This window comes from Gobio gobio (genome assembly GCF_949357685.1).
Source record: "Gobio gobio genome assembly, chromosome: 17".
Lineage (NCBI taxonomy): Eukaryota > Metazoa > Chordata > Actinopteri > Cypriniformes > Gobionidae > Gobio > Gobio gobio.
Genome location: NC_137110.1, coordinates 19,639,211 through 19,660,994, shown reverse-complemented (window position 1 = coordinate 19,660,994; position 21,784 = coordinate 19,639,211). Strand labels below are relative to the sequence as shown.

The 21,784-nt window shown below is 38.0% G+C and overlaps 1 protein-coding gene across 5 annotated transcripts in view; it reads right to left on the bottom strand.

Moving 5' to 3' along the window:
- Positions 1–21,784, bottom strand: part of mast2 (microtubule associated serine/threonine kinase 2) — a 175,887-nt gene that overhangs the window by 74,146 nt on the left and 79,957 nt on the right. Inside the window, exon 1 of one of the 5 annotated variants that reach the window (XM_079841683.1) lies at positions 14,069–15,791. The exons of the other annotated variants lie outside the window; for them this stretch is intronic. Within the exon in view, the coding sequence (XP_079697809.1) occupies positions 14,069–14,107 (39 nt within the window). The 5' untranslated portion in view covers positions 14,108–15,791. Of the gene's footprint in view, positions 1–14,068; positions 15,792–21,784 lie in introns of those variants that run through there. 5 annotated transcript variants of the gene reach the window in all.

Below are 21,784 nucleotides of genomic sequence, written 5' to 3'. Positions count from 1 at the left end.
AATTGAAACCATATAATTACCAAAATGCCCGTTGCGGTTTGCTTGTTAAAATGCTCAAATAAACAAGAAAGGGATAGCTTTTAATACATGTAGCTTTATCGAGTCACACCTGGTTAGGACACGGTGTGAGAGAGAAAGATACAAGCACGCTGCCACCCCTGGACACGTTGACGCAGTCTTGGCCGATTTCATTACACAGGACTAATGAACTAATTACAATGGACCCAGGGGAAGAATTGCTCCCTGCCTGAGTTTATGTGGAAAGGACAGAGTTACGGAGCTCCTAAAATCTCAGCAAGTATAACCAAGATAGGCATTTAATCTTAAATGTACACCCGGGAACTTAAATGTTGAGTGCAAAATGTCTCTGTTGGCTCTTGAACGTGACCCCCTCACACAATATAAAGCCAATATTCATGCACATTAGTAAACCTACATTTGTGTCCCATTGTGAACTCTTAGACACCAACAAGTCCACCAATGCTTCCTGCCACTATATTTAAACAATAAAAGGTCAAGAAGGTTGTAGTATAGTGATCGCATGAAGCAGGTCTGAGGCTGTTTAATCATTTCATGGGGCAAATGGGGCGTAGCAGTTAGCCTGTCGAGACTAATTGCTTGCAATGAACAAGCAAATGAAACTGATGGGAGTGAGAAAGAGTAAGAGAGGGAAAGGAGTAATATGTACTAGGAGGATATTAATTAACTGGGTCATTGTAACACAGATAGAACAATATACGTTAGGAGAGTGTGACGCCTGTGGCAGAGAAGACATCATTATAATGAGTGATTGAAAACTGTTGGGCTGGAACAGAGGATAATGGACAACTGGAAACTGTGCCAAACAACAAAGAAACATCAATAGAACGATTGTAATATATTTAAGTTTATAATTTACAAGTGCAGGATAATTAAGAGCTCCACAAGAGCATACTTTTTTTTCATAATGAGAGGTCTTTGTCCATGAAAAACCCGCCATTATGATGCTAGAGTTTTGTTGATGGTTCCCGGTGCCCTGCTATGCAGTTGTTAACATCTCGGTTTACCATAGTCATCATTTAGCATTGGGTGCATGGGATAGACTGAACCCAGTTGCATGTGAGAGAACGGAGTGTTTAATTCGGGTTGTAACTCATTCATATTAATTGAAGCTGGTTCTGGGAGTATGTAGGGCAGGAAGATGGCTGAGGCGGGGCCACAGGGGAAGACAGGATGCAGAGCAGCTGAGGTTCAGGAGAGGAAAAGACTGAATAAAAGAACAGAGGGTGGTAAGCGGAAGGATGCAGAGAGAAATGCTGTGAAACACTTCTGATAGATGCAGCTGCAGGTTTTAAGAGATGCCACATCATCATCATTACATACAAAGAGAACTTGGCTGCCTCCAGCCTCCCGTCATACTGTGTGAGGGCTAAACCGGCACAATTAGTAGTCGTGATATATGAGGATCTTCTCGTGTTGTTGGAAGGAAGCACCAAGTAATTATCCCTACTATTGTGGTGCGCTTTTGGCAGAAGAGGACGTCTAGCCCTTAATTCACTCATTCTGTCTTTTCCTGTGCTCCCTCACTCAGATGCTAATCTAGTGATCAGTCTAGCTATTCACACTGACTATCAAACTGTGGAAATGTAAAAAAAGAACACGAAAAAAACCCACTAATCCTAATTAGAATTTGCATATTCAAATTAAATCTACATTCCTAAGTGGAGATAATGGAGAGTGAAGAAAAACACAATGCTGGTGTGGAGATTGGCAGATGCGTTTTATTTTTTTTACCTTTGAAGAATTAAAATGCAGTAATGACGTACCAGCATGCCAAGCTGGAAGCGTATTTGCCGCTTCTGTTTGACAACTATGTTGCTTTTACCTTTATTTGAACTTTAACGCTTTAAGCTATCGGCAGCACTGTTTTTTCTACAGATCATTATGCATTAGCGTTGAGCTGACGCGACAATGCTGGAGCCACGTTCCGTCAGATCTCTCCACGTGTAGCAGCAGGCTGTCTCATTGGTATATCTTGCTGGCTGCGATATTCAAAGAGAGCTCATCCGTCTCCTACATACAGGGTGACAGTATGCCCCCCTCCACTCCATTGCAGACGGAGGAGCTTCAAAACACAATGTCGGCAGGATTATTCGCAACTATGCATTGCCTTCGCCACAACAGGGCTTGAACAATACAGTGCTGCATGTCGTTTGATCGTGCTAATATTCTGTACTGTTTTGCTCTAAGTGACAGTTGCAGGAATAGAACAATGCATTTGTAAGTGGGAAAGTAGTAAAAAAAAACAACTGGGTTGTTTGAGGTGCTCAAATGTATTAATGAAACCGTAAGGCAGCAGGAAGAAATCATGAAGTGGAAAAAAAAAAATGTAAAGACTGACCCATTTTTCAGTGATTGTAAAGTCAGTGCTGCTCTGACAAATTACAAACCAGTAATTTGTGTACAAATCAGTAATGTGTTGCATCGTATGCCATTGATTCCAGCAAAAGTGTGTTTTGAATTCATGGACTTATAGACAGTGTGCCCTCTAATCTGCACGCGTGCCCGGCCACGCAGAAAGAATAAAATGCCACACAGACAACAGACGCAACGTGGCGAAATCCTTTTGATTATAGTTTAAATGAGAAATAATTCCAGTGCTCTGTTCAACCACTATGGAGTTAGTATCGATATAGCATTAGAACCGATGAACGCGGTTTACAGGTTATATAGAAAGAGAATGATGTCGCGTATGAGCGGCAGTGAGTCATGTTTGCGGTCCAAATAGGTCAATATGAGAGGCAACGTGAAACGCAAAGACGTGAAATAAAACGTAATCATGTTTTAAAAAAGAGTGGCTTGATTAAGTGGTGGAAATAACGGATGATGGGCACAGCAGGGTAACAAAATAGACATTTACAGTTACACACCCACCACAAGTGTAGCGTGCAAACTCAAAACACCTCAGTAACACAAGTAAGTTTAAAATAGATTTGTGTGTGGTTTGGGTTTCAGGGATGTTTATATAACTATAAAAGAGTACACATGTTCCCTTGAACATATTTAGCCATTAGATCTATTTAATGTACTTTTTTTTTTAAACAAATTAAAACATTTAAGGATCCTGGATTGTTTAGGGATCCTTGCCATTCAAAAGTTTGTAAACCCCTGATATTGAAAATCTTGGAAATTCATAAGCAATAAACAAACATTTGATGGTTTAATGCTGCCAGTCACCAGTAATTGACTGTACAAAAACACATTAAAACTATCTCAGAGTAACTGCTTAATTTTTTTCATATTATATTATATTGTATTATAAAGAATTGAACTGTCCTGGGTAGTATTTTAGTATTAATAGTATTTATTGGTAAAGAAGACTTGTACAGTTAATAGCACTGTAAAAAAAAATCTCAGTCAACCTAAAATGTGCTTAATGTAGTGACTTCTGAATTTTCTTTAAATAAATCACTAAGTTAGATCAAGGGTTAAATAAAATAGAAATGACACATTAAAGTTAAAAGTTATAACTGCATGATGAAACCACTATTTTGTGCATGTTTACGTTCACTGTACAGGTTTGATATAAAGAATTTTTGCTCAGGTGACCAAAATGTCCACCCAATAGAGAATATTTTTGCCCCGCGATAAAATTAATTAGAGGGGACATTGATCATAGATGTTTAATTTTCAGCTTGTTGCAAGTTTTGTTTAGAAATTTGAAACAGAAATTTGTTACCAATAGAAACCTTAACATAAGAAAAATATATTTCTAGCAAATTTTGTTCCACGAGAGATTACACAACTCAAGAAATCTTGAGTTCAATCTTTGAATTAAATTGAAAAATAAAGTAGTACAAATAAATACAATATAATAACGATACAAATTAAATAGACAAATAAAGACAAAAGTTTTGTTGGGTAGGTGTTACAGTAGTAGAAACTGAATCATATGTAAAATAACACTGGATAGTTTTTTATTCCTGTATAAATTAAATACATAGGCTATATTCCATTCTAATCCTGATTTCCTTACAACTAAAGCCATCTTTTGTCGTTCTATCAACATTAATGACAGACACATATTAGGCTGCTGTCACTTTAAGAGCTTGCACAGAAAACGCATTGCCGCTGAATCACTCATGCCGTTTGTGAAATTAAGTCTCGCAGAAAGTTGAAAAATTATTGATTTGATTTTATAATCTGTGTTGATTATTTTACTCGCAACCTACATGGTAAAGTGAATAAATGTTTGCGGGAATTTCCGGCATTATAAGTGCGAGACCTGCGGGAATTATTCAAATTATGCGCAATACCACTGCAAAATTTGAGCCCTGTAATAATTACTTACCTAATTATTTATAATGATTTTTATACTTTAAATAGTATGATGCTACTAAACAGATTCCATGCTCCTCTGGGAGAGTAATGAAGTCATATTTGTCCCATCCTTTGTCTCTGACATTCTCCCACTATTCCTCCTGTCCCCCATGACTGTGAGTCTGAGTTCATTACTGGTAGGCGAACAGACACTTCTCCGGTCGTCAGTATTCAACTCCCAGGTGCTATCAAACTCCTGACACACAAACATCTTCAATTCACACTTCTGGGATATCCGCCACCCCCCATAACCCTGAACACAATCCACACACACACACACACACACACACACACACACACACACACACACACACACACACACACACACAGCACAACCGTCTGCACACCAGTGAAGGAACCTCATTTGTCTTGGTCAAAGAAAACAGCAACAGAATTTTCCTGAGTAATACAACAATTACTAAAATGCGCCTCTCAGGAAGACAATGAATGAGTGCTTGTAGTAGAAAATGAACACAAGACTCATGAAAATGAAATCACAGAAGGTAAAGAAAATGAAAAAATTATGAGAAGAGAAAATAGACTGGGAAAACAATAGAAGATGGAACCACGCCACACCCAGACAAATAAAAGAGCCAATGTAGAGAAAGAGCCATCAAGGCATGGAGCCCATGTATGTGTTATGGATGGCAGAAAAAACGCCAGATACACAGAGAGACAAAAGGAGCAATGGTGCTCATTATTACAAGCTGAAGGAGAAACGGCTGTGTGAGGGTAGACGGAGGTCTGGCTCCCCAGGGAGGACACCACACGAGAGGCAGACGATCAAAAACCGCCCCCAACTGCGCGAACAGACAGACACGCTACCAACATACTGCTATTTTGCTGTGCATTTGATTAATGCCTACTGAGAGAGGTGCTACAGCAGAGACCACTGACTTAAAGAGCCAGACAAAAGGAAAAAAGGAAGGAAAAAACAGAGAGAAAGGGAAGTGACAGTCATGGTATTATAGTTTCTATCAAGAGAGAATTGTTAGTTCTAAGTGTAGGAAAGGAGTACAGTGTCCTCATTTGTCCAAACATGTTGTTTTGGTGGAAACAATTTTTAGCCTACGGCCAAGGGTGGAGAGGGGGGGGGGGGGGGGTGTCAAGACACTTTCTGGAATCTTACTCCATTCTTCACCCTCAAAACAATAAAAAACTGATTTAGTTCACTAACTTAATATATGTAGCAGGCTTTTAATAAAGGCAAGTTTTTTCAGTGCTGCTTGACTGAAGTGTGTAAAAGGCAAACGCTTAAGTAGAGGACACACTATTTACGACCTCTCATACAGCTCTAAAGTCCAAATGAAATAAAAATGTACCCTATTTACTTTCTTAACACATGTTACCTGTCTTATTGTGAATGATTCATTAGTGCATGTCATTCCAAATGAATTTTGTGAATAAAATGTTTGTGTACATAACCTTTCATCAAAATGCAATGACTCGCTCTGGCTCTGAAATGACTTTCCTTTTCAGTTGACATCATCTAGGTTGTACAGACAAAATGTCGGCAGAATTTCATCAACATCATTTCTATAATTTATGTTAATCAATAACCATTAACATAACGCATTGTGAGGCTCCTACTGTAGGTGATGCAAAACATGATGACTTAATGGTGTAATAAAGTTATGGCAATATCAGTAAATAATAGAGCCCGACCGATTTATCTGTCTGATGATTTTATCGGCCGATATGAGCGTAGCAGATATGAACGCGAACCCAAGCGCCTCACAGCGTGTGAATATTCACAAAAAATTATGTCAAAACGCCTGTCTTGTCGAGTATCATTATAAACATAGTCAGTTATGTGAATGTAAAAATGAAATTTGCCTTCACCGCCAGCGTTTTTGGTCATTTTCACAACTTTCATGGCCCACAGAATATCTTGTGTGAATATCTGAACCTGCAATTTATCAAAAGAAAGAACAGACCCTGTGTTTTAATCTAGCTTCATGCATTCTTTTTTATCAACACTTGAATGTGGGTAAGTTTCATGAAAAAAAGTAAAATTTTGAGCAAAAAGCTGAGAAAAATCATGTTTTTGTCAGTGACTATATCCAGCTGGGATTCAGAAGGATTCGAAATTTCATTCAGTAATATTAGCCAGTTTTGATTTATATGATGTTTAATGTTGATGATTGCGTTATTTTACATACAGTATGTAGATCGCTTGTTTCTGCTTCTTCTTCACATGTGTTTTGATCAGGAGATTCTGTACTCGTACAGGAGATGTGTAATAGCGCCCCCTAGCGTATAACAGTGAAAACATGGAAAGCCGGAGAATTTTGTCAATGGCAGGGAAGCATTTTCTCATAAAAGACGAGATAACAAAAGATAAATTCTCTTGACTGAATAACTTTAATAAGGGTTAATCTATATTTAAACAGTGAAGACTATGAAGCAAATTTTATATTTGATGACTATTTTTGAACCTGAAAATCTAGTTTAGACCTGCATGAAAAACCTGAAAAGAACCTTTTTTCATTTGTATGTTTGTTCTGTTGTATTTATGTACAATGTATGTATATTATGTATATACTGTATTATATATACGATACCAGTCTAACGTTTGGACACACCAATGGGTACTGTACTATAATATACATAATATAAAGAATATCGGCCGATATATCGATATCTGACTTTTTTACTCACTAATATCGGTATCTGGCCCTAAAAAGCCATATCGGTCGGGCTCTAGAAAATAATTTATTTAACAAAGAAAGTGTTAACATTGGGAAATCCTGAAATAGATCTGCCAATATTGAGTCTAACCTTGATCAGGCTCCATTCTGATATGGACCACCCATTTTTCACAATTCAATCAGTTCCTGATTGATAAAATCAAGCCATTTTCAATGTCACGTTACAGAAGTAAAATTTGCTGACACTGTTTGTGATTTGCGATTATGATCAAACTGAATTTTTAACCCACTTGTCATTGATTGAATGTCTTTTAGTGTCTATCTTAATGGTTTATCTCAAAGACAAGGGGGACAACACAGATTAAGCCTGAATTCATTACTGCTAAGTAATACTGTCTGCCGTGAAGCCACCAATCCAAGTCTGGGTTTGTGTATATGCATGTTTCAATCTCTGGCAGCTGAGTCTACTCTCTTTCTGGCATTTCCCCCTTCACCCCTCCTTCTCTATTCAGTCTAAAACGATGAGCTCATGCTCTCATGTTGGTCTCAAAGTGAGCTTATTGCTGTGCTCGTAATGCATTTATCCCAAGTCTTTGACAGGGGGGCTGGCAACACCGCCTCACTACCCCCAAGTAGGAGCATGGTGAAATGCATATTGTAGACAACATTGTCTTGATTCACGGCAATTGAGCTTTAAAGTCCAGGTTTGTTAAGCGGCCTTAACCATCTTGGAATAAGACAAGACTTTACTGTGCAGACAGAAGAGCCAATAGTATATAGCACAACAAATGGATGGGATGCAAATGGATTATGATTGTAAAAACATAAATAAATTGATCTCTCAATTAGTCTTTTATATTTATTTTCTGACGTCTTTCTTTGTTACATCAATATCATGTATTTCCCTACTATCTGCCTTCCTTCAAACACAGGCCACATTTGTCTTGGTTAGGAAAAATCAACCACAAAAAAAAATGCACAAACACACTCTTTTGCTATTTTTTTCTTTGGACGCTGATAATCAGGAAATCATGAAACAGCCTTATCATATTACATGCAAAACAAGTTTCGGTCAAGAAGTTTTTCAGTGAAACAGGTACTAGGACAGTGAAAAGTGTTTATAATGCACTGTACTGTTATGAGGATAGACAAAACTAGGACACAAGCAACTCTGCAGTCTGAATGACCTTACAGAGTGAGCTTTCTTCAATCAAAATGCGGTGCACTAGAATAATATGACTTTCACAGTGCCGGTGTTCATTCGAGCCCATCTCATACAGGCCGGAGAGGGGATTAGGACAACGTCTACAAAGGGAAACATTGTACATCTATTCTAAACAGCTATTCTTAGTGTACACTAAGTGCCTGATGTGCTAAAACCAACGGGCCTTTATCCTTAATTACGATATCAAGCTATTCTTTAGGGTAATGCAGTATTAAAAGAGGAATATTAATGATAATGTAAATCTCTGGGGAAACTAGACTAATGCCCGTTCTAATACATTGCTGAGTCATCAGAAACTATCCCTTTAGCTTCTTGGTAAGCGGCTGTTCTGGTCAGAGTGCGGTCACGAGTTATTTAGCGGCTCAATAGCCATGACTGCCATTCCCACCGTGCGAAAATACAGAGCTGCGTCAGTAATCAAAAAGTGTCATTCATGCCTCCAGACAGGATCTGACTGAGAGAGAGAGACATTAAGAAACAGAATGACGAGATGTTTTTTTTTTTTCATTTTTAATTTTGTTATGAATTTTCTGAGCTGAAGGTTAGAAGAGCACATTTACAAAAGAGAGCAGCAATCATTGGGGTCCAAGCATATTGGAAAAGTGGAAATCAGGACCACGACTGCCAAATTTCAATGAATAGATAATGTGGATGCTTTTAGTAGTCTTTTTTTTTGTCTTTTCAACAGACTTTTCATGCCAAATTTCATGTGAATTGCACATATGACCTCAGAGTCTGTTCCATTACTCTAGTATGAAGATCATTCATAGAAATGAAATGTATCACATCGAGCAGACAGCACAACAAAAAGGAAGGAGTAAGACCTCTTTGTCATAATTCTATTGTTGCTTTTTTTGAAGTTGTTTTTATACTAAATATGGCTGTAAATGTTGGCATTTTTTTGATTTTCATAAAACATTTTTTGAAATGTAACAGAAATATGCTGGCAAAATTTTGAGATGGCCCTCAAAAATGTCCTCTCACAAAAAATTTTTTTCTAATGAATAAGCACTGTTTAAAAACCCTAAATGTTACACTTTTTCTCTTACCTGCCCAGCTAGAGATGCAGCATGTATCGATTCCTTGAGAATGCACAGTCTGACTCCATACCAGCTCAGAGAGCGCCTGCAGGCTAATGGCTTTCTGTTCTCATCACTGTCTGCTGGTAGCATCCTGGAGCGGGCCATAGCCATAAGTGATCAGCATACTCTCCAAACAGCAGCCCTTCACCATTCCCTTTAGAGCAACTCTGCCTGATTAAGACACCTTGAAACCTTTTTGACTACTTTTAATCTGCTAAAGTAAAAGCAGATTACTTGATATGCCGCTGTTTTTGCTTACACAGCCCCAAAACGATAATTCCTTGCTGAATTAGAACCATTCGCTTCAATACTGGTAGTCTGCCAGAAGACAGATTAAAAACACTGAAAAAAAGTGGAAAAATAAGTGGGAAAATGGGGGATGGGGGCTGAGATTTATTTTTAATATTTATTATAATTTCACTGGTATTGATTTTTACTTAAAGTGTTTGGATAACAACTCTTTAAAAAATAAAGTACATAAATTACACAAAAATATGTACATCAAAATGAGTTGATCCATCCAGTTTTCAACTATGTATAGGTGCCAGCCGTTGAAAATGAATAAGCAAAAAAGTGGGTCATTGCATCAGGCTGTTGTGGTTAATAAAAAGCTATAGGAGTCAAAAAATTTGCCATTACAACCTGAACTACCACCTAAAGAGCTCTTCTCCCAAAAGCTGCACCATCTCCATCACCTCCTCCCTTTCTTTTCTGATTCAATACAGCCCACAGGTACAATCTCCTGATGTCTGAAATCCTCGTCTACAAACGCACCAGGGCATAAGAACAATTTAACACTCTAACCTGTCAGGAAATGGAAGAAACATAAAGATAAAGAGCCCAGCGGCACCTCTACGCTCCACTCTTCCAGAGCTCATCTGCACCTGAAGACCAAAAGCCCTGACACCATCCCCTCAATCTCTAGCTCATCAACACAAACAAAAGAGCTAGAGAACAGAGACCTGCATTCCCAGTGCTAATGCCTTGACAAAGGGTGCAGTTCACAGATTAACTGCCTGAAACTGCAATGTTCAAATTGGGCAATATCTTAACAAAACAGATTAAGCAATATAGTGGGATCTACCAGTGTGTTAAGTCACACCAGAGCATGTAACATGCAAAACTGAATTTCTTTGTATACATTCACCTGATTAATCATGAGGAAAAATCAAGCCTGCAACATCACCACAGACAAGAGTGAAGAGCAAAACACAGAGAGCAAAAAGATATTACCTCTCACAAAAAGGTTATTTATTTCACTTTCACTTCAAATGAAATTCCACTTCTAAATTAATATTTTCTAAAGGTGAATTTCCAACGGAGGAATAAAAGGGAGCACAAAACCTGGCATTATGTAACAGGACAATCTCTACTTAACCTTTAAAAAATGACTGAAGTACTAAGCCATCATGTTTTTAGTAAGGCTGCAAAGTGTTTAAATAGGTTATATCAAGTGGTTTCATTTTTATGTGTCGATTAGTTTATAATGCTAGGTTAAGGTTTCTCGCATCAAAAAATGTCATAATTTAGTTTTACATGACCATTTAGTCTTGGGACCAACAACCTTTTTGCTAAACCTTCTTTACATTGTGATTGGTTTACAAAACAATCTGTTCTGCAGCCACACAAACCGGTATGGTCAGATTCACAATGCTAAGGCCGATACTAAAGTTTATTTCAAAAATAAATTGGGTAAATCACTTTTTTTTAAAAGACTAAATTAAAAAATAATATGCATTTCATAAATAAAATACACTTTTAGATGATATATAAACTAGGGCTCGCAATATATTTTGGTACGGGTGACTGTGATTCAGTGCATTGTAAACAGAGCTAGTTAGAAATAAACTTTAGCTAATGCAATGTTTATCTATGATGAATTGTTTGAGCACAAAAATGCTAATAACCACACACCTGTGACTCCATATTCTAAATTATGTGTACCAAGCTGCTACATTGTTGCATACATATAAGCTACATTGTCAGAAAAAGTTTATTCTGATTTATTAACAATTTGATAAGGGGTTTCATGCCATTCCTAAGTGCCTGATGAACAATTTAAAGCTGTGACCAAAGAGTGTTTGATTGTCAGGGGCATGTGGATGACCAATGACATTGAGGAAAAGGCATTTACCAGGTCTGGGCCTCAGGAGACCACTCAGGAGCATTACGGAGATTTAGCCCCCCCCCCCCCCCCCACACACCTTCAACCTCACCCGATAAACACTGCCAAATGCGGCTTTCCAGGGCATTGCGTCTCGCACTGGCCAGCCATATTGGGCCCGGTTCTCATGTGACTAACTGCCCAGACCACTTTACAGCATTAAGGGGATGCATGGCTTAAAGCCATAATGACCTATTCATCAGTGATCAGTCAATAGGTTCGTAAAAAATATGGATTTAAAGGACCCGCAGAGAAAATGTGCATACATTACCATTCAAAGAAAGAATTGTTCAAAAGTGACTGTAAGACTTAAATTGTAAAAAAAAAAAGAAAAAAAGAAAAAAAAGAAAGAAAACAAGAAAATCACAAAATTTGTAAAAAAAAAAAAAAAATTATAATAATAATAAAAAAAAGTATTTACAAATAAATGCTGTTCTTTTGAAATTTGGATTTAAAGAATACTGAAACAAAATGTATCATGGTTTCCACAAAAATATTTAGCAGCACAACTGTTTTCAATATCAATAATAAATTCTTGAGCTGAATAATTTCTAAAGAATCATGTGACACTGAAGATTGGAGTAAATGCTGCTGAAAACTCAGATTTGCCATCACAGGAATAAATATTTTTTTTAAATAGATTAAAATAGAAAGTTATTTTAAATTATAATATTTCACAAAATAAATAAACAAATATTGTGATTAAATAAACGCAGCCTTGGTGAGCATAAGATACTTTTAAAAACCTTACTGACCACTTTTGAATGGTTGTATTTGTGTTTCAACTGGTGTTGTTCAGATTCTGCTGACGGACTCAGAGTGATTGTAGAAACAGGATATGAAGTTAAATGAGATGTTATAGTAGATAGCGGAATAAGCCCGCTGCTTCATCTCACTGTCCGGCTCTGGCAGACAGAAAGCCCTACGGTGGATTTATCGAGACAAACCCTCCCCACTGCACAGCTGAGTGAACAGACACAACACAGAGTTCAGCTCAACCACATCCAGCCCCACAGCCAACGGGCAAAAACACAGACACCCTAGCACAAAAGACAGTACTGAACCCAAGAACTGCAAAGTACCTTAAAACCCCCGCTATTACCCAGAATGGAAGCAAACTGCGCCTGTGCTGCTCTTCAACAACGAAAGCTTTTCCAGTGAATGACACTTCAGTGCAATCCTGCATCGCTCCATGTCACAAGTGTCTTTTAAATATTATCCAAATTACAGCAGGACATTGTAATTTCTCTTTTCATCTTGTTTACCAACATCTCATCATCCCCACTGAAAGCCCCTGTGGCCAAGGAGCTAAATTACACAATCAAATAGCTTCTCAAATTGCAGTCTGAATCCTGCACTGCATTGTGTAGATAACACTGTGTTTAAATTAGAGTTGATCCTAAATATATGGATATGAGATATGAAAAACACCCATATGCATCTCTTGACGTACATAGCATTCAGCAGAGCATTTGCCATCTACTTGGGTTAACTAGCAGATGGATGCAGTTACACAACACACTCTTGGACTGTTACAATATTACAAAAAAAAAGGGTGTAAAAGAGGTGGGTGTGCAAAAAGCCAGGAATACATTTGTTGATGTGTGTGATTACACTCCCAGTTTAGCATCTGCGTCAGATGATTAAGTGTTAATGTGTGTCTATATATATATATATATATATATATATATATATATATATATATATATATATATATATATATATATATATATAGAGAGAGAGAGAGAGAGAGAGAGAGAGAGAGAGAGAGAGAGAGAGAGAGAGAGAGAGAGAGAGAGAGAGAGAGAGAGAGAGAGAGAGAGAGAGAGAGAGAGAGAGAGAGAGAGAGAGAGAGAGAGAGAGAGAGAGAGAGAGAGAGAGAGAGAGAGAGAGAGAGAGAGAGAGAGAGAGAGAGACACACACACATATACATATACACACACACGGACACTTTTTTGTTGTGTCAGGCAAGTCAGAGCCAGAATGCCTTGCAATGTTCCTGCCACACATGGTTGTTGCCACACAACAGTTACAATTCCGGATACTTGTTCCTAGAATATGGAAAATCTAAAAAACTTCATCGGTTCACATTCTAACTTAGTCCAACGCAATCTTGGTTCAGCTGTCCAAACAAAAGGTTTGTACCCATTTAAAACACAGAGTCATGATGATGACTATTGACAGTTCCTGTAATTCAAATAAGAAAGGAGACAGGAAAGCTAGTAAGCAAATCATTTGAAGAATGAGGGACAGGCAAGCAGATGCGAGAAGGAAAATGCTGAATTTAGCCATGAATTAATTTGAAATCCCTCCCTGAGCACGGCAATCTGTTATCACCGAGACACATTCGAAAGGTTCACACTGCTTAACAAAACTGGATAATTTGATCTCAAGGCAGAGTTTTCTTGCTTTTGCAGTGCTTAAATTTATTGAATGTGCTGACACATCACAGTAACAGTGAAGACTAAGAAAGGAAGCAAATTGAAAGGATGAAATGTGACTAGTCGCATATATTAAACTGGAGTAAACACGAAAAAAACTTTCAAACAAGTTTTTAGATAATGTTAGAAGTATTATGCATCCTTACCTGAAGGCCTCTCCGTCTTAATATACTGGAATCATCCATTTTACTGTCTTGTATCTGGATCCCGACTTTAGTGAAGTTTTCTCACTTTCCTAATTAAGGATAAAGTCCTCTACCCAAGAATTATCAGAAGTCCATGAGGCACAAATGATCTGACAGAGACCAGACTTTGGATATTAGTGCTGAAAATTTGCTCTTTGCTGATGTCATGCTCATCCACAGTAAAAACAGATGTGATCATCCTATAAGATTAGCAAATGACTATTGAACAACTTTTCCTTCTTGCTACAAGTCTTGTTTGTAATTGTTCTCCCCTAATAGCATCAGACATTCATGAAAATAACAATGCACTCTATTTGACAGTGTAGAGTTCCAACAGATATTCCAAAAATGGAAACATTTGAAGAATATGGTTCACCGTGAGGACACTGAAAGAGTCGATTGAGAGTAGGAGAGCATTTCAGAACATCATTCTTCTCTGTTCACTGTTTGCTTCTGGCAGTTCAGAGATACGAGAGCTTTGAGAACAGCGTGTTTTGTACCTCTCTGTATCTTCACTTCCTCAGAGTGAGGAATGGCTGGAGAATATGCATCTCTCTGAAACTCTTTCTTCATTCATCCATTCAGCACAGGTGACCTCCATTATCATCCAAACATCTTTTCATCCCAGGCTAAAGGAAACACAACAGATTTCTTTTCCTGTACCTCTCCGTCACCTTACTCTGACACTCTCAGTCTCCAGAGATTCCCAGATATCTTCATTTCTATGGAAACTACAGCCTCTGCATAACCGGTGGACAGTTAATGATAAAAATGGCACCTCGAGGGATGAAAATAGAAAAATATTCAGGCCAGCGCAGTCCTCCAGAGATGCAGAACCTGTTTAAGGCTTAACGGACTCCATTAAACCGACCAAGTTAAGTTTAACACCCAGTGCATCCATCCACCTAGTAGGTTAATTCAAGTCATCAAGTTAGTTGTTTATCACTTGCTTCTGCCCAAGTGTGGCTAAAAGTGGAAGGGCGGAAGCAAGCAGAGAATATTTTCAGCCTACACTCTTGAGATGATCTGGAAACAGTCAGTAGCAGCAGCAGGAGGAACGCAGGCACTGGCTGCCCACTGACAGCACAAGGCAAACAACAACTCCAGTCAGAGCCGCATGGCTGAATTCCATTCCCCTCGGCCGAGAGGCCTCGGTCTCTCATTCGCCAGGAAGGCAGGCGGACGACAAAAGCCGTGCTGGCAGAGCTGTCTTTTCAGTGGCAGGTGCAAACAGACGCTGCACTCACGCTGATTGCTTGTCTGCTTTTTCTTCGCATATCTTGCTGGCTTTATTCAGCTTCCTCAGCTCAGCATGATGAATTGGACTACAGCCAGGATTGGTCTCCTGAAAACGACTGAGACCAAGGACAAGATAAAAATTCCATGCAGGAGGAGTGTCAGTCAGAATTTCCTCATCTTCTCCCGTGTCAAAGCACTTGAAGCGGTCCGCTGTTTGTGAATGGGCTGCCTGCCGGAGGGGCTGCAACGGTAGAGTCACAATCCAGTCACATTCAATCTTGTCATTTAAATCTTCCGTTTGTACAGTCTTATATCAGTGCACATGCAGGTGGTTAAAGGAATAAAACAGCTGTATTTCTTTTCTTTGCTTGTGCTGTACATTAAAGCCTTCTGTATCTTCCGTTTCTCTTTCTCTGTTCCTTGTAAGCTGTCCTCCTCCTCTTCCCAGCGCCTCACTGCTGAATGCTGCTTTATCTGTCCTATCAGCCAGCAACACATCCAGCCAGCCAATCAGACGCACATAGGCTCAGAGCTATTTGCATAATATGAATGGGGGAGCCAAAAGGCCCCACCCCTTCACTCCCTTCTCTGCCATTCTGCTCACAACACTCTGCTTTACCCCAAAACATAAAAATACACATGCACAAAAATCATATTTCCCTCCTCTTACTATTCAACCAACAAGCGCAAAATGATCTATTCTTTATGCCTCTCCTTCCTGTTCAAATAGGGCGTCTGTGTTTTGTACCAGGAAAAGAAGCGAGTCTAATATCGATATATTTGGTAATGACAGTCTAATGAGATTGTGCAAGGCTTTCCTTCAGTACAGTGATACATTAGCAGCGGCTTTGTTCATCTCAAGGGACTGCAGGAACAAAAGCAAGAGGGAGTATCGTCCATAGGCAGAACATTCCCATTGCCAACGCCATACATACATATATATTTATTAATCACCCACCTCTCCTCTCTCTCCCTGACGTCATAGAAGATGCATAGCAGGCAAGATAACAAACATGAGCATAGCAGAAAATGCATGTGCAGTGGAGAACGAGAGAGTGAGAGAGAAATGGAGAGAGAAGCTCTGTCCTCCTACGCACATAGTGAAGAGCGGACAGAGAGTCATTATATGATCAGGTGAGTGCCAGAGGAAAAGCAAATTATGTGTTTGGATTTTCTGTGTGCACATGTCTTTGTAGTAAGATCACAAAACAATAGTAACTGTACTGTGTGCACGCACTATGAGAATACAATGAATAATCTGAACTCATCATTCGCAAGTAGATTGGCAAAAACATTAAATTATTACTAGCTTTGTAATTTGTAATGATTAATCTGTAATTACTAGGTATGTCATTTTAGTATGCTTAATTATATATATATATATATATATATATATATATATATATATATATATATATATATATATATATATATATATATATATATATATATATATATATATATATATATATATATATATATATATATATATATATATATATATATATAAAAAACTATTAAATCATATAATCATGCTCCCTGACCTATACACAAATTACAGAAGAATTTTTTAATGACTTTTAAAAAGATAGAGGGCAGCAAAAGCTACTGAAGCTCTGGACTTATTTTCAACAGCAACATAGCTGCATTTTTGACATTAAGCCATTTATGATCTTTTTTTGTTCTTTTTAAAACTCAAATGTTAATAAAATAAAATAAAAATTCACAATGTTTTAACAGGACTAATGTCTATACATGGATGTAAACACAGATGGTCACAGCCCTTCTATGAGAGGAGAAAGAAAGATTAATGATTCAGTGATTCACCAAAAAAGTTAATGACTGTCCATTAACAAACATAATTCTCTATCTCTGGAAGAACCATTTCCATCTTTATATCTCCAATGGACTATCCAGTCCAGTCCAATATGAACTACAGTAATCTGTCTGCATAACCGCTTTAAATAAACTGTCCAGCTAAATAAGCAAGATAAAGAAGCCGATGTGACCCTTTACACACACTTGTACATCCAGAGTCTGATTTATCACATCTAAGTTCAAGGGTTAATGGTCAAGTCAAGGGCTAGAGGAGTAATGTCACCCACTGCCACAAGCCTTATCAATGACAACTGTTCTCTGAAAAGAGGGCACTATCTCATGTGTAGTTACTCAGTAACTAAATATTTGCCAGTTAGCCAAAGGTGTGAGAATGAGGCATCTGCTATAGAAGGCAACCTACATTCCTCATTAACATCTATTTGAACGTCTGAAAGGCAGTGTGAACATTGGGTCAAGTATTTTTAGCCGATGTTAGCATAGCACAAGCTGATTTATGTATCTAAATCCACATTAATAGTTATACTGTACTGGATAGTGTAAGTCAATCCATACAGGTCTGTAAACATTTTATGGAGCTCCTTAACAAGCCATTTAACTACAAATGACAGATTTATGATAACGCATATGTTCTAGATGTGATGAAGAAGTCAGAAACGAGAGGGGACTGGATCTAAATGCAGATAAACAAATTTGAACAAAATTATATCTAAAACATATATGATATGAAGACATGATATGAGATATGAGGACTGTTTATAAGTAGGTAGGCTTCCATTCAGGAATTTATATGCAAATTTTGAAATTGGGAGTGTGTCCTACAATTTCCACACATTAAGATGTGTTTTGGTCTATCGGATCACAAGTGGACAACACTAAATACAGGTGTAAATGGGGTCTAAAACATTTTGAGCATGTCCACTTTTGACCATTTCCAGAGGTAGTTGAAAACGCATTTAACCGGATTGCTTTCGTAGTGTAAAAGCAGGGCTTAAAAACTGAAAAAAATATCAATCTGTTCACTCCGAACAGAATCGATATTATAGCGTTTCCGTTTTTGCGTTCCTCAATAAACATTACTGTTCCGAAAACGGTTTGATTTGAAAAAATACCGGTTAATAACGTTATTTTAATTTAGCCTATACTTTAAACAAATATGTATAAATAGACAAATTTTCACTCATTAATAATATAACGCATGGTAATTAAACTTGAATATTTATTTCATAACATTTTTAAAACCACAATAGAAATACATGCATTAATTACAAAGCATAAACAGCGGACCTGTTTTGGAGCGTTAGACAATCGAAAGTGGCCCTCTTATGCCTAATTCTTTTCAGAAGAGTGATAACATTCTTTGTAACGTTACATAACTTTTTTTCAACACGACTTGTTTTAAAAAATGTATGAATAAAGAATAAATAAACTGGATAACCATTAATGCACCGTCAACTGCTAATTTCAAAGCAAACACTGCGCAACACATCCTTGCATCACATAATCAAATTCAGTCAGCTAATAAAGCTTGATCATTTAATGCAATATAACATACCATTTAATACGAAGCATCAACCGGCTATAGAAAACATTGACCTGTCCTGTATTGGCAATCTGAAAGACTATAGGAAAAATGTTTGACAGATGCTATAGCCTACTTGGATAGGCTTAAACGGAATCCATAAACTAGCCTAAATCAGTCTATTTGAGCTTAAAGTCCGTACTGCTTATTTAAACATTCGAAAAGAATGTCCTCCAATACCTGTGCATTCATTGTAGACCTCAGCGGGGAAAGAAATGTACTTGAGGCATAGGGATGGGCAACAGTGGTCGAGTAATGGAGTACTCGAACGTGACAGCGATCATCGATCATGAGAACGATGATCGCCCTGAAAAAAAAAATATTTGTCTCTTTTTTATTGGTTATTGCGTCGTTTTGCGCGCCGGAGGTCTGATTGGTTAGCGTTATACAACACGCCTCCAGACCGCGGCGAAATAAAGTGAAACTGAGGCGTGCACTGCAGTGATGTCTGGAATCGCTGTGATCATTAAATGTTTAGTGCAAGATGTGCAGCGCCAATCTGTCATAGCCTACATAGCATTATAATGAGAACACGATGGAAATTAGAATGCTGTAAATTCTCTGTGCTTAGTTCCCCGTGTAACAGCTGTTAAAGGTAATCCACAGAGAAACTAGCGAGAACACTCAGACTAGCGCGTGAAGTTCAAGTGCGCATTCGCGTCCTTTTCTGCAGATGCACGTTGTAAGATTACTTTTATGTTGACTATCTGATTAATCTAATATAAAACGCGTTTGGTTGAGCTTAATAAGCTAGCAAAGCACTGCCGTTATACCGGCTGTTGTTCAATCTCTTCAGTTTCAGCTCAAACGCATATTTCATGCTTGACATGATAGTTTAGAGACGGTCATATTCTTTTTAGATAGGCTATTTCTTTCTCAGAATCATTGATATTAGTAATGCAGCAGTGCTATACTGTTCTCGTATTTTTTAACAGTAGGCTAGACCTAGTTTATTTAAAGTTGTTTTTCGTAATGAGAACGTTTGAAAACGCGCAGTGATGTCTGTAAACGCTTCGATCATGAATAATACAATTAAGTGCATGATTTGCAGAGTCAATCTGTCAAAGCATTATAATGAGAACAATATTTTAATAAAATGTTGTTTCTGTGTGCTTTAGTTGTCCGTGTATCAGCGTTGTTAAGGGAAGAGCGCATTCAAAATGTTCCGTTTCAAACCATTCGCCTGTAAAATCTAGCACGCTGAAGTTCACGTGCGCATTCACGTCCGTTTGTGTTGATTTATGTCGTTATAGGTTCATAATAATCTTCATATTAATATTGATATAGGGTGCGTTTGGTTGAGTTTATTAACCAGCTACCAAGCTCTGCAGGGTGGTGTTATTTCATTGTTTCAGCTCAAATGCAATGCTCGATATTACTGACTTGGTTATTTGAGACGGTCATTTTATAAAGATGTTTCTTTTTCAAAGACATTTATGCATCATAATCTAGCAGTTATTTTTTGTTTTATATGTTCATGTTTTCATATACCTGTTTTCATGTCACGTTTGTATTTGTCAACAACCATTTTCATAACAGTTTTCATTATCTCAATGACGGACATGCCACGCCCCCTGCACATGCCCCGCCCCCGAGTACTCGAGTACTCGTTTTTGAGACCTATCGATGATCGAAATGAGAAATTGACAAAAATGCCCATCCCTATTGAGGCATGAAAATGCGCTCTCTGAGTCAGCACTGACGGTAGATTCATAGATGACTGGTGCGCGGGCATTTCACTCACGCTTGATCCATCAACGTCACATGCTGTACTACTCAATTCATGATTGGTCACTGCCAAATAAAAATATTAAAGAGAACGATAAAATAACGTTATTAACCGGTTAATGGTCATTTCAAATTAACGTTTCGGTTCAGAACGATTCAAATTGATTTTGATTTCGTTTTTGTTCCTCTTAAAATTTCGTTCGTTTCCGGTTTTCGTTTTCGTTCCTTGAACCGGTTCGGAGCCCTGTGTAAAAGCTTTCGAACAGCCACAAAAGACTGCCTGCTCTCGGTCTCCTGGCCTAATGCGTAAAAATTATGGCAAGCTCACTAGCCAGATGGGATTTAAACTTTGTCGGCTGGAGACAAAGTTTGGTTTGAAGACAAAAAAACAGTACCAAGCACAATGTTCTCTCTCATAGACCCTCCCCTCGAAGAAATCAGGACAGTGGTTGAACAAAAGAAACAGATTAAAACACAAGGTCTAAACGGTTATGTGTCTCCCTCGTCTACTTGTGGTCCGATTGACCAAAATACATCCTAATTATAGGTGTAAACAGGGCCTTAGTTCACCACTGAGACAGAAGAGTCGTGTTGCCTTATTATTGCCGGGAAAGAAGGATTCAAATGAATTGTATGCTGTAAATATACATTACTAATGAATCTGCTCTACTGCAACATCCTGTGAGGCTTCAAGTAACTGTATTACATTACCAATGTGAGTCTGGACTCAATGGCCTACACCTGGGAGGCACTTCATGGCATGAAAAGCTGACGCATGACAAATATTCAGACTGTTCATGTAATAAGATAGTCCTGACCTAGCACACACTCCGCAGACACTGCTCACATTTCAAATGAGACTTGGACTCTAGTTTCTACATTGTGCTTGAATCCTGAGGGACAAAGCAGAAAGGCTCATTGATCTATGCACAATTCTAGAGAAACCAACATCACGTTCACTATTATTGATCTGAAGAGGTCATGAGAATGGCTAATGGTATACATTCTTAAGGTTACATGTTTAGAGCACAAGTGCATGACAGTTCAAAATGAACACTACAAAAACGTTGGACAAATATGAAGCAACAAGAATGTTCAAAAAAAAAAAGCATACTACCATAAAGGCCTGTTCACATCAAGAATGAAAACTATATTACTGTGCACACAAAGGGATAGTAACATTGGGTCTCATTCACTAATAATTGCGTGGATTCTTTCGTATTTGTACGCACAGGAGAACTTCTCACGAAAAATCTCTGCCTGATTCACAAAACGTTCATACGCACATGAAT